This window comes from Podarcis cretensis (genome assembly GCF_951804945.1).
Source record: "Podarcis cretensis genome assembly, chromosome: 6".
Taxonomy (NCBI): Eukaryota; Metazoa; Chordata; class Lepidosauria; order Squamata; family Lacertidae; genus Podarcis; species Podarcis cretensis.
In genome coordinates, this window is record NC_137175.1 from 13797137 (window position 1) to 13810007 (window position 12871).

At 40.1% G+C, this 12871-nt stretch overlaps 1 protein-coding gene across 3 annotated transcripts in view; it reads right to left on the reverse strand.

The window, feature by feature from the left end:
* Positions 1–400: 400 nt before the first annotated feature.
* The window catches only part of EDN3 (endothelin 3), a 38760-nt gene continuing 26289 nt past the window's right edge, over positions 401–12871 (reverse strand). Inside the window, exons 3-5 of one of the 3 annotated variants that reach the window (XM_079980017.1) lie at positions 6857–7033; positions 5315–5454; positions 401–3240 (exon numbers count right to left, since the gene is read on the reverse strand). In XM_079980017.1, the coding sequence (XP_079836143.1) occupies positions 5328–5454; positions 6857–7033 (304 nt within the window). In that variant the 3' untranslated portion in view covers positions 401–3240; positions 5315–5327. The remainder of the gene's footprint in view (positions 3241–5314; positions 5455–6856; positions 7034–12871) is intronic. The other 2 variants (XM_079980018.1, XM_079980019.1) reach the window with 2 other exon arrangements.

Here is a 12871-nt window from a genome sequence, read left to right on the forward strand (position 1 = left end):
AAAAAGTACCTGTTGGCTAGCATCTGTGACATCACCAACAAGGCTATTTTAACTTTTTGCTTACTTTAGACGTTTTATGAAGAAGCTAATAACTTTATTTTTAAAAAAGCATACTTTATTCCCAACAGTCGCTAGAGAAGTTTTGCAACTTTTTTTTTTTAATGTTTGCAGTTTTTGCTTTAATTATGTGATTGATAATAAGACTTTATGTACCAGAACCATGATTTGGCCAAGGTTCCCAGAAGCAGCACCACCACATAACAGCATCTTCAAAAGCGCTTGGCACTCAACAGCAGAATCCGTACCCAAAGCTGAAAGTTGCCGTGGCTGCTGGCAATTTAGGCTTAATCAAGTGTGATGCAAAGAACTTGTAGCCTAAAATATTGAGATTAATATCATCTGGGTAAATCACAAACCTTTTATTTTGCAATATGTTGTTGCAAAGTTACTCAAGTAGAGGTGGGTAGCAATCCAACAAGGCCAAACTAAACAAACCGCAGAAATTTGCTACAATCCATAAGTTAAAATTGAAAACAGATTCCATAGGAGTTGAAGCAAGTTTTGACCTGTATTTACCTAGGCTCAATAAAGAGCCAATTTAATCTCATCGTTGAGCCTCATCAAACTTAACAGAATAAATTAATCACAACTAAATTTGAGTCTCCATTCTTCTTATGTGATGCAAGTATAACTAATTACCTGGCTTGGAGACACCATATTTGCTCAGTTTGATCTTTTGCTACACTAATTAATGCCTGGATTACAGAAAATGGATTTCCATTGTCTATAGGAACCCCTTTCAAACCATTTGGGACTGTAAGGAGCCTTGGGGAAACTGATATTCTAATTAAACCAGTGACATGTATTTAATTCCATTACCTGATGGCACAGATTTCTTTATATGTTGAAGGCCACATAATGGGGAAATTTGGGGCCATAATGTTGGACATTTTTTGGGCACATTTTACTTATGGTCAAAAGATTTAATTGTTGTGATAGAAAATACTCAGCTGCCTAAGTATCCTTACAACAGTGTCAAACTTCCTATGTGTCTATTCCAGAAGATAGCTGGATTTTTTGAAAGAGGCAAGGACACAAGCAACATGCCCAGTGCCTAGCATTTAGGTAAAAGATGTTCAACTTGTTCTCAGGAGCTACTACAACTCCCAGCATCACTGACCATGAGCCATGCTGGACAATGCTCATGGGAGTTGTAGTCGAAAACATCTGGAAGACACTGAGTTGACTACCATGACTCTAGATGATAGTCTGAGGTCCAGAACTGTTTGATCCACACTGACACACCTAGTGGACAGTTATATTCCATGATACGGTTACTGCCTAGGATGAAAGACTTTCTGGGTAGAGACAGTGCTATGAAGGCACTGACTGGGGTGGGGCTGAGGGTTTGCCAGATGAAAGATTTGTGTACCTTTCTGCATTTTCCGAGTCTGTAGAAAATAGCGATAGAATAAAATTTGCATGAAATATACAAAGAGCATCATTTTTCTTTTGCTTACAATTGGAAGCGGGCAAAGCTGCAGCTGGATTTGGGCCTTATTCTGTACAACAAGGGCCTGCTTTAAAAACAGTTTCATATGCTCACATTGCACACTCATATTGTGACTTTCTAAAAGAAATCTGTGGTTATTAAAATTTCCACATATACCTCAGATAGCAATCTACCTCATAATAAAAGGTGCCTTGAAACAAGATTGATTTCTCCACTGAGTTAATTAAAAGAAACACACACAGTAAGAAATGCTATTTGCCAGTACAATAAATAGACTACATCTCAACAAAATACACCAAATTGGGCCAGGAAAATAGAAAACTAGTATAAATGTGATAATGGAGAGAGGTATTTTACTTTTATAAGTAGAATAATTTATTTATGTAATATATTCATATATATATACTATATATATATATAATATAGACAAAAGATCTCTTCCTTTCTTGCTGAAAACAATGTCCGTTACTTATTTTGCAAATTTTATATAGCTGGTTTGGGGATTTGCACGTTTTCTGAATGAGCCCAAAAGTTCATCAGTTCAGCCTACAGTCTTAACTGTGGTCTCCAGAACTATGTTCTTGTAAAATAATAGACTTTTAAAGAAAAATCCATTCTTATGAAAGTATCCTTTGAAAGATTCTCAACTATCAGTAATGAATGTCTTTTTCTTCTTTCTGATTAGCAAACACTGGGTGAATGTTCTTCCGCAGTCTTCTTAACATGCACCCAACTAATTCAAAAAGGCCATCCATTGATTGTGTAAAAATGCATCCAATTCTTCTGCTTCGTCTGTTCCTCAAAAATGAACTTTCATAATTGCAATTAACAGTTCCCATCACTGTATTTTCCCAGCCAGTCCTTCTAGCAATTTGAATTAAGGGCTAATATATGGCTTTGAATGTCAGTCAAATGCATTTTTAATGTTTCAGAATTTCTTCACCCCGGGGCAGCAGAGTGAATAGGACGGATAAACTAGCGTTCTTCTCTCTCAACATCTATCCAGTAGATCTGTTGTAAAATTCCATTTCAGTGCAGGAATAATTGGTGCCTAAATCCAATAGCCTATGAAATACTCCCAGTATACTGTTAGCTTGCTATATGTTATAATTATATTAATATTAGCCATTCATATTCAATCTGCATAGATATTGTCATTTACATTTCTTCACCACTGAGATTACAATAGGAAGACAGGTTTGAACAACGTTATGGAGAAAAGGGTGCCTTTTATAAAAATAAAAAAGTGACCAGAATATCAAATACAGGTACTGTTCCAATGTCCCAACTTGTCCCATGACAACTGCATGCGAAAAGCTGGACATTCATACATATGACAAGCAAACAAGTGAAGGATTCTTTTTTCCTGTCCCACATCTTGACAGAGTAGGAAAGTTTTTCACTCTTTGAATCTTTATTTTTTTTCTTTTTTAGCCAGTGGGTGCTGTTCTTGGGACCATAAACAGCGAAAATGTTGCTTTCCAAAATTGATGGATGCCATCATGGATGTCACCATCATGTGGGGTATATAAGACTCAAGAAAGACAATAGCTAGAACACTGCAGTTCAGTAACACTTCCTCCAGGCAGGTACATTGTCCACTTTCAAGATTGCATCAGTTCAGGAAAAGGAAGCACCTGCAGGTAGATAATCCATTTGAGAGTCTTGAACATTTGTTCATCTTCAGTGAGTTTCATGTCTTAGGTAGTAGGTACTCAACTTCATACCTGTGGAAGAAAAATGCACAATGAAAGGCTTTTCCAAATGCTGTTGAAATTTTGTTTTGTATTCTGAAACCATTATTATTTTTAACGGCCAAAAGCAAGGGTTATTTTATAAATAAATGAAACAAGCACTGAGAGCCTGTGTGGTGGAGTGGTTAGAGCTGCTTTCCTCAATGTGATGTCTACACAGATCAGCTACAGATCCCACAAGACCCCTGCTCCATACAAGACTTCAAGGTGTCTGGACATACTGCAAAGCAAAGTGTTGTCAAGCCATCCAGCTCATTTCTGGTGGTTACTGCAAGACAAGACTTAGCTCCAATTTCCCCCACAGAAACCAATTTGTTGCTGTTGTTGTTTTGATTGATGACATGGGCTTTTCAGGAACAAACTAAGAACAGAATGCTTATGCAACTTTTGAGCCATTTGCTGTAGAATAATTCTTCATTTATAAATATAAATATATACCCAGAAATGTAGCAAGCAGTGCCAGGAAATGTGCGGGCAACAGGCAAAAAATTAAATTTCTGAGAACTATTAGCCATATGTTACCACAAAAATCAACTGCCATTCTAGCAAAGAGAAAGGAATTGGAGTAAGCATCATAGTATGGAAGGAACTGCTTTTAGTTATCATAGTGCCTTAGTCCACAACTAGTTTTAAAGTAGGTCAGCTCTGAGCAGGGAAGGGAGGGTGCTGCAGCAAGCCTCCCCCGCCCATCTTCAAAATGGGCTGCCAGCAAGCCCTACTGCAATTGCTGCCACTATCTTCACACACATCTCTCATATCTGGGTCCAGCATATTCCTTAGACCTTCGGCTAGGGGCTTCGATATGGCCCAGTCTCCAGCTGGATGGAGTTCTACTTACTTCATTCAGGAATAATCCCACAAACATGAAGTTAGGGTAATGTACGCGGGTGGCGCTGTGGGTTAAACCACAGAGCCTAGGACTTGCCCATCAGAAGGTCAGCGGTTCAAATCCCCATGACGGGGTGAGCTCCCATTGCTCGGTCCCTGCTGTTGCCAACCTAGCAGTTCAAAAGCACGTCAAAGTGCAAGTAGATAAATAGGTACCACTCCAGCGGGAAGGTAAACGGCGTTTCCGTGTGCTGCTCTGGTTCGCCAGAAGCTATTTAGTCATCCTGGCCACATGACCCAGAAGCTGTACACCGGCTCCCTCGGCCAATAAAGCGAGATGAGCGCCGCAACCCCAGAGTCGGTCACGACTGGACCTAATGGTCAGGAGTCCCTTTACCTTTACCCTTGGTCCACCTAGCTAGATTAGTAAAATTAGTGCGATGGAGGGGGCATCTTTCCCAGGTTGGTGCCCTCCAGATGATTTGAGCACTAGCTTGGGAAATGCTGGTCTAGTGCAATGTTTGGAAGGTTAGCTGTGCACTTCGGAAACCCAGTGTCAGTTCCCTGATGGGTCGTGAGGTAGTGTGACTGGCTGGCTGTCATCAAGTCTTAATTTTTCAGCCTAACCTATCTCATAGGTCATATTGAATCAAAAAAAGACCAAGATGTGGAGTGGGAAACCCCTGCCACAGCTGAAATGTTATCTTGTTATCTCTGCCATGAACTCAGTAGGTGGCTTTGAGCAAGATACTGTTCTTAGTACCCGCTCCAACTTCAATTGTAGGAGTAATAAAACTAATCCATCTTATTATAGGGCATCTGTAAGGCTTACTTGAGATAAGGTATATGAAGCACTTCGAACACTCTGAAATGCTATATGTTGCTATTAATAACACAGTATTAAAAAATTCTAAAATCACCAAATAATTATTTTAGGTTATGCTTTCTGTTTTGCACCAAACAAAGCTATTGAGTTGAGTTTGGTTGCACATTTGAGTCAACAGAAAACACTTTACGTTTTGAATACAACACTTCTGCCTTGAGGCAAACCAATTTCATTTTTTGGCTAGAAGAACAGCGATGATTAAAAAGTGCCTTAAATATGCACATGATCAGGTAGAAACATGCCTGCTACCTGCTTCTAGGCCTTTTCTTTAAACTAACAGACTTGACAATTATCAAAATATTAACTTGCCCTCCAAACGTTTTAGCCACTTACGCGCACAATATAATTAAAACATAGACTGCACCTCTCCACTTTGAAGAAGCTGAAAATTCTCCTGGGCTACAGAGTGAGATATATGCTCCTTTTCTCGATGGGGATCTGTTTCTTCTCTGCTGTTCAGTTGCTCATTATTACTATGGAAAAGAAAGTTGGGGCTTTTAAATTACCACGCAATTTCTTCATCCCAAATATTTATCTAGCTTTGGTTTTTAATTTTCACTTTGTATTTTATTATATTATTTGTATCTGTTGTTGAAAACCACCATTATCCTAAAAGGTTTTTTAAATAAAGGGTTGCAGCCAATGCTAGACCTACTAAGAGTTGATCCACTGAAATTAATAGACATGTTATTTAATTTCAGTGGGTCTGCACTAAGTAGGACTAGCACTGAATATAATCCAAAGATTGTCTCTTTCAAAGAACAAGTTCAAAACATACCCATTGCTTTTCCAGCATCTGCCTTTAAGGAATGCTAGAATAAAGTAAGCACTGCTTAAGAGTTAACTGGACAAGTGAGCTCAACTTTTTTTGACACTATTTCCACAACGCTACATTCCAAATAAATATTAAGGGCTCTTCTCCATGTTTCTTCCATTCACTAAACTCATCTGGGACAAACTCTGGTGCTTGTGCTATCTTACAAACATCCGAGTTTCCTTGTAGGATCATAGCAAGGATCCATCTAGTCCACTATTCCGTTTCCAATGGTGTCACAGCCAGATGCTTCTCAGCAGCTCATATGTAAGGTGTTAAGATTATAGATATCCGTAACACTTCTGAATGTGAATACACCAAACAACTGAGCTGGCTGAGCTCAGTTTCAAACAAATTAACAGTGGCATAACACATGGGCCATTCTTACCCATCTGCACCATGAGGATGCAGCTAGCTGTGGATGCATGTGAAAGGGGACAGTGCTAACGGCCATCATCACATTTGTGGTAGGGAATTCTATACAGTCATACCTTGGGTCTCAAACGCCTTGGTTCCGGAACAAATCAGCTCCTGAACGATTGAAACCCGGAAGGGAGTGTTCCAGTTTTCAAACCATTTTCGGAAGCCGAATGTCTGGTGCGGCTTCTGACTGGCTGCAGGACGCTCCTGAAGCCAATCAGAATCTGTGCCTTGGTTTTCGAACAGTTCCAGGAGTTTCGAACGGACTCCCAAAACGCATTCTGTTCGAGAACCAAGGTACGACTGTACACTGAATTAAGTACTTCCTGAAAAGTTACTTCCTGTTGCTACTGCATCATTTGGTTTCTCTTATACGAGAGAGGGAGAAAAATTATACCCACAATAGTCTCAATTCCTTTTAGATACACAAATACCATAAAACAGGAGAGTGCAACATGCATTATCCTTGGGCTAATTTCATGTGAGTGGTAAGAAGGGGGAAATGAGGGAAAGGGGGCTATGTAAGAGAGGATAGGGGACAGCCCCATCCACCATAAACTCTGTCCCCACCTACCATCAGTATGGCATCCCTCAAAAAAAAGAGGGGGCTTCTCACCCCTGTCACAGATGAACAATCTTACCATTGGCCATTCTGGGTCCTTCTGCAAAAGTGCATACACTGCTTGTCACATCTGTCTGCACAAGAGCAGCGCAATGGAGGCTGTTTTGATGAATGCAAGCTCTTACGATGCCGCTCTGTAGATCTTTTGCCTCTGAAACTCCCCCTGTAATTTGCCAGTCCATATGGAACAATCCTCCTGCAACAAAAACGTAAGAATGCTTTAGCATTTTCAAGATCGTATGGAAGCTATCAGGGGTCAGCAAACTTTTTCAGCAGGGGGCCAGTCCACTTTCCCTCAGACCTTGTGGGGGCCAGACTATATTGGGGGTGGGGATGAACAAATTCCTATGCCCCACAAATAACCCAGAGATGCATTTTAAATAAAAGGACACATTCTCCTCATGTAAAAACAAGCTGATTCCCGGACCATCCGCAGGCCGGATTTAGAAGGCGATTGGGCCGGATCTGGCTCCTGGGCCTTAGTTTGCCTACCCATGTTTTAAGTGTTTTTACCCCACAGTTCAGACAAAAAGAGCAGCCATGGTGGGCAGAAGCAGCAGTATCCCATGAGAAGGAAGGAGAATGGTATGTATTGTATTATTGTTTCCCAACTTACACCTCAACGCAAGCAGCCTCAATATCCTCATTGGAGTGACAAACTTCCTAAATTTATATCCAAAAGATATGATGATATTAAATGAATTAGCAAAATAATTTTGGAATACATCCTGGAGTGTAAAAAGGGAGTCTACTCCAGACCTGGTAAGAATCGCATGAGGACGATCAGACTGGAAAGAAAAGAGAAAAATAAGGACATGCTGTGGAATTATGGAAGAGAGGGGGAAGGTAGCCGAATGACTTTAATTAAAACTGAAGAAATAAACCAGATGATTTCCCCTCCTCCCCTCCCGTATTTCAACAACTCACTTTCAGCCTCAACAAAATAAGAGTGCTGAACTGAAGAAGGAAAACTGAAAAAAGCCAGAAGCTGCATATAAAGTCCACATGGATCTATCTGTTCATGTAAGGGCCCCCCAAATGGCCTCACAATACATTTTGTGTCAACATACATACTTAACAAAAGTAGATGCAGCTTTCAGCTATACCACACAAATCAATTTGCATGCACTAGTTCACTTAAGAGACACAGCCAGTAATCTGGTTTGCAGACAATGCTAAACTATGGCTAAGTGCTAAAATGCACTAACTTTGGGCTTGTGCACTTTTCCAATATGGCTGCAAACAGAAACTTGTTAGTTTTCACTTCCGTTTTCAATTAACTGAACTCAAAGTATGGTTAACCTTAAATGTGGTTTAGGCAAATAAGCAAGGATAATAAACCATGGCTTTGGGCTTAACGCTGAAGTGCGGTTAAGCAAAAGTAGAAGCAAAAGTTTCCAAAATCCTACTCATAAGGGGAGGAATGAGCAAACCAAAGGCTCAACGAGGCTTGTTTCTGCAACAATAAACCATCATTCACCAATTATATGCCCACTCAGATGCTTTGATCTTCAGAACTGGCACTTTTACAAGAGCCACATAATGTTTGTTAAACACTTACAATGAACCAGCGCTTCAGTGTAGGTAGGTTTCTTTCTTGCACTGTTTTCGGTGCCTGGTAAAAACTTTTTTGTCTAGACAAGCCTACCCAGACATGTAAATTTAACCAGTATTTTAATATGTAACATTATTTTATAATGTATATTTGTTAACACTGCTGCTTTTATTTATATTTTGGGGAAAGAGTTGTTTAACCTGTTTTAAAACATCTGATTTTATCAGTGATTTTAATTGATCACATACGTAAACCACTTAAGAGATTTTGATGCTCTTAAATAAGTAAATGCCAAAAGGTATCAGAGAGGGAGATGAACAGTGCAGATCAGAGCTTTCCAAACTGTGTGTCACGACACGTTAGTGTGTTGGCTGCAGTGTGCTAGTGTGTCACACGAATGCTCCCCGCACTCCTCCCAGGGCTGGAAAGGGGTTAGTTTAACCTCCGGCTTGCAAGTAAAACTGAATTTCTGTGTCGCAAAATGATGCATGTCTAAAAAATGTGTCACCAATATGAAAATTTTGGAAAGCTCTGGTGTAGATAGTAACACTTCTAAGCCATAGTTTATTGTTTCTTATTATTGTCACAATTAGTTTATTAATTCCCTTCTAAATCACTGTCTCTCGGCAATTTACACATACATTAATTAAAAAGTTAAAACACAGTAACAGCAAATAAATTTAAAACAAAACTAAAACCCTGACAAGTGGACCCTCATGGTAAAGACCCAGCCAAATCAGCTTGGAAAGACTGATTGAACAAAACTGTTGTGAACTGTTCCTGGAAAGAGCGGGTAGCGGGTGCCAGTCGTACTGCGGCAGGAATTGTCATTCCACAGAACAGGGGCAGCAGAAAGTCCTACTCTGAGTTACTGCAGAGTGGGCTTCTGAGATCTTTAGAATTTGCATGAGAAACTCTCCTTCAGACCACAGCAATTTACTGGGTTTATAAGAGATAAAGTGGTTTCTCAAGTAACCTGGCCTTTACTTACAAAGGGAATTATAAGACTATGTTAACACCAATCCCCTCAACCTGCTAGCAAATTGGCAACCAGTGCAAATTCTGAAAGTAAGGGATTATATGCCCAGTGGTAGCTTACACCCACAAGCAACCTAACCACCATGTTCTGCACCACTTGCAGCCTCCAAACCAACCCCACATAGAGAGCATTGTAGTAATCCAACCATGAGGTTACTGGTGCACGAACAACTATGATCAAGTTATCCTGATCCAGAAAGGACCGCAACTGTCTTGCCGAAAAAAGAAAAAAAGGCACTCCTAGGACTCAGCTATAGAGCTGCTATACAGCTGCAAAATAAAACATTTTAAGTGTGTTTTAAGTGCAATATACAATGTGACACTAGATGGTGAGCCTAATGGAAAATTCAGTGTATTTTTACAAACACTTTTTTAAAAGAAGCATTTTCAGAACTGTTTTTATATGTGTGTAGATTCCACCCTAGTCACTAAGGACACCTGTACAGTGGTACCTCGGGTTAAGAACTTAATTCGTTCTGGAGGTCCGTTCTTAACCTGAAACTGTTCTTAACCTGAGGTACCACTTTAGGTAATGGGGCCTCCCGCTGCCGCTGTTCTCATCCTGAAGCAAAGTTCTTAACCCGAGGTACTATTTCTGGGTTAGCGGAGTCTGTAACATGAAGCATCTGTAACCTGAGGTACCACTGTACCTCCAGTGACAGAACTGGATCAAGGAGCATCCCCCAAACCACACACCTATAGTACTCCTTCAGGGAGAATCCAAATTCATTTAGCATTATGTCCAAAAGGGACACTGAAGAGTCATGAGTCCCCACTGAATCATGTAGCTCATTGGAGTAAAACAATGATAAAATTGGAGCTCTAAGATGCTCGGAGGAAGGGTGGGAGAAAATGTAACTATTCAGTAATGCCCAAGACCCAAGACTGGTTCCAGCAATGTCATCACAACCATTTCCTTCCTCCACTTGAGCGTCCAAGAAGAGCTCAATCATCAAGAATGATTACATTCTGCTGGAATTGCCAAATGAGTCTTCCAAACAGCACTGAAAGCTTACATATGTACACAAGAATACAAAGAATGGCAACGCTGATTGGCTATAGCGGTTACAGAAATCCTATGACTAAAGAAGAGGAATTAGGAAGGAAAGAAAGAGGAGGAAGGAGTTTGACAGCTGAAAGTGTAGGAGGTTGCATCAAGGCCTAGGAATGGCCTGAAAGATTGGTACAGAAGACATGTATTTGCAAAAATAAATGGAAGTAGATAAGAAGGCATTAAGTGAAACAGGCAGAAGAGAAAGGAGGAAAAGGAGTGTAAAATCATGGAAAAGTTACAGCAATAGAGAAAACTAAGCAATTTAAGTGGGCTAACCGTGAATAAATTGGTAAGTAATTGGACTCCAGCGCAATCCTTTTGGGCTTCAGCCTACACTGAAAAAGTCAACTCTCACTTATTACAATTATTTTTTTAAGCCAAACACAGGCAAGGGAATACAGTGAATTTTATATTACATGTTTTAGGTTTATGTGCTCCTCCCCAAGTGCCCGTAAATATTAGCCTGACCGTGAAAAGCAATGCGTCAACAAAACTACCGAAAAATTTATTAGAGTGGAAATGGGAGTGGGGAAGAATTCGCAGAACACTGACACTAATCTTGGAAAAATTAATAGGGTTTCGCACCAATGCGTATGACTAGTAAAATTCCCCATCTCAAAGGCATTGGGTGACTGTGTGTCTCATTTCCTGTTTTTTCCCCACAGCAAGCAGTCTGATCAAAATTAAGTTTTATTTTCTCTAGTCTTGCACACACACACAAAGAAAAAAGGAGGGAAATTCTAAATTTATGCAGCATAAATGTTGTTTAATATGGAACCATACAAAATTCTAAAATATTCAAACTTTATTCAGATGAACTGAATTGAATGCTACACTAGAAATCTCAGCTCCAAGGAAGGTAGTACAAAATATTTTCTCGCTCGCCAAGCCACTTGTTTTCCATCTATTTCTTTAACACACACACAAGCACACAAGGAAAATGTTCTTCTCTCCCAACCCCCTCTTCGCCTGTGTCTGGGTCAAAAACAAGGCATGAGAAATTAATTTCTGCCTCTTAAAACAAAACAGACCTTCCCGCAATAAGGAAGGGAAGAAGGGCATCAATAAACATCAGTATAGAGGTAGAGAATGTGAAATAACGCAGAGCATTTTCTACAGCAATAAACACAGCATATGGGAGTTAGTACTTACTCTTCTGCACTTTAATATTCAGCAGCATGAATAAATGTACACCAGTATTAAATGCCTCAGGACACCTTAGACCAAACTGGTACCCAGTCCAGCATTTTAGCTCTAATATTGGCCAGCCACCTGTGAATGTCCATTTATGTCATTCACAAACATGGCTTGATGGAAACAGCCATTCTGGATTGTTTACATCCTGCATCTGATAATCAAGAGTGTACTGCCCCTGAATATGCCATTTTTCATTATTTTGGCTACTAATTTCCATGAAGCCATTCAATCCTCTTTAAAAGGACCATTAGACAGAATGTTGGACTGGGATTTGGGAGGCCAGGGTTCGAATTCCCCATTCAACCATGAAGTTCAATGGGTGACCTTGGGCCAGTCACTGCCTCTTAGCCTAACCCACCTTACAGGGCTGTTGTGAAGATAAAATGGGTAGTGGAGAATCATGTACACTGACTTGAGCTCCTTGGAGGAAAATATGGTACATAAATGGCAATAAGAACATAAGAAGAGCCTGTTTATCAGGCCAATGGCCAGTCTAGCCCAGCATCTGTTCTCACAGTAGCCAATCAGATGCCTGTGGAAAGCTCACAAGCTGGATTCAGGCACAAGAGCGCTCTCCCCGGTTGTGGTTTCCAGCAACTGGTATTCAGAAGCATTGCCATCATGAATTTGCATTGTCATCATGGATTTGTCTATCTAGGTTAGTGGCCATCACTGTCTCTAACGGAAGCGATGCAGTTTCATTTTTTCTTCTTCAATCTATTTCAGAAACTTCTCCTTTTTCTCAATCAATCCAAAATCCACTTACCTAGAAGCTACATTGAACTCAATGGGACTTCCCTCTCTGCAGACATGCATAGGATGGCACTTTCAAATGTTTTATTCAAAGCATGAACAGGTGGACCTGCCCACATAGGATGCCATGCTGTTATACCCTTTAAGATAAAAAATAAAACCATGCAAAACTGACCAAAGACTGATCAAATCTGCATCAACTAAGACTAGGGAAACTAAACCCAAAGCAAACCATGGGGCTACTGTCCTTAACCACACCACTCTGAAATCTATTTTTAGGATGCAAGTACACTTTAGACTTTTTCAAAATAAATAAATTTAAAAGATAAACCAAACTTTCCCATTCAAGGAGGAATGGAAAGCTTTTGTTGCTGACGATGTGCAGGCTTAAACCTCATCCAATTTTATTTTTCTCAAAAACGTCTGAGAACCACCAA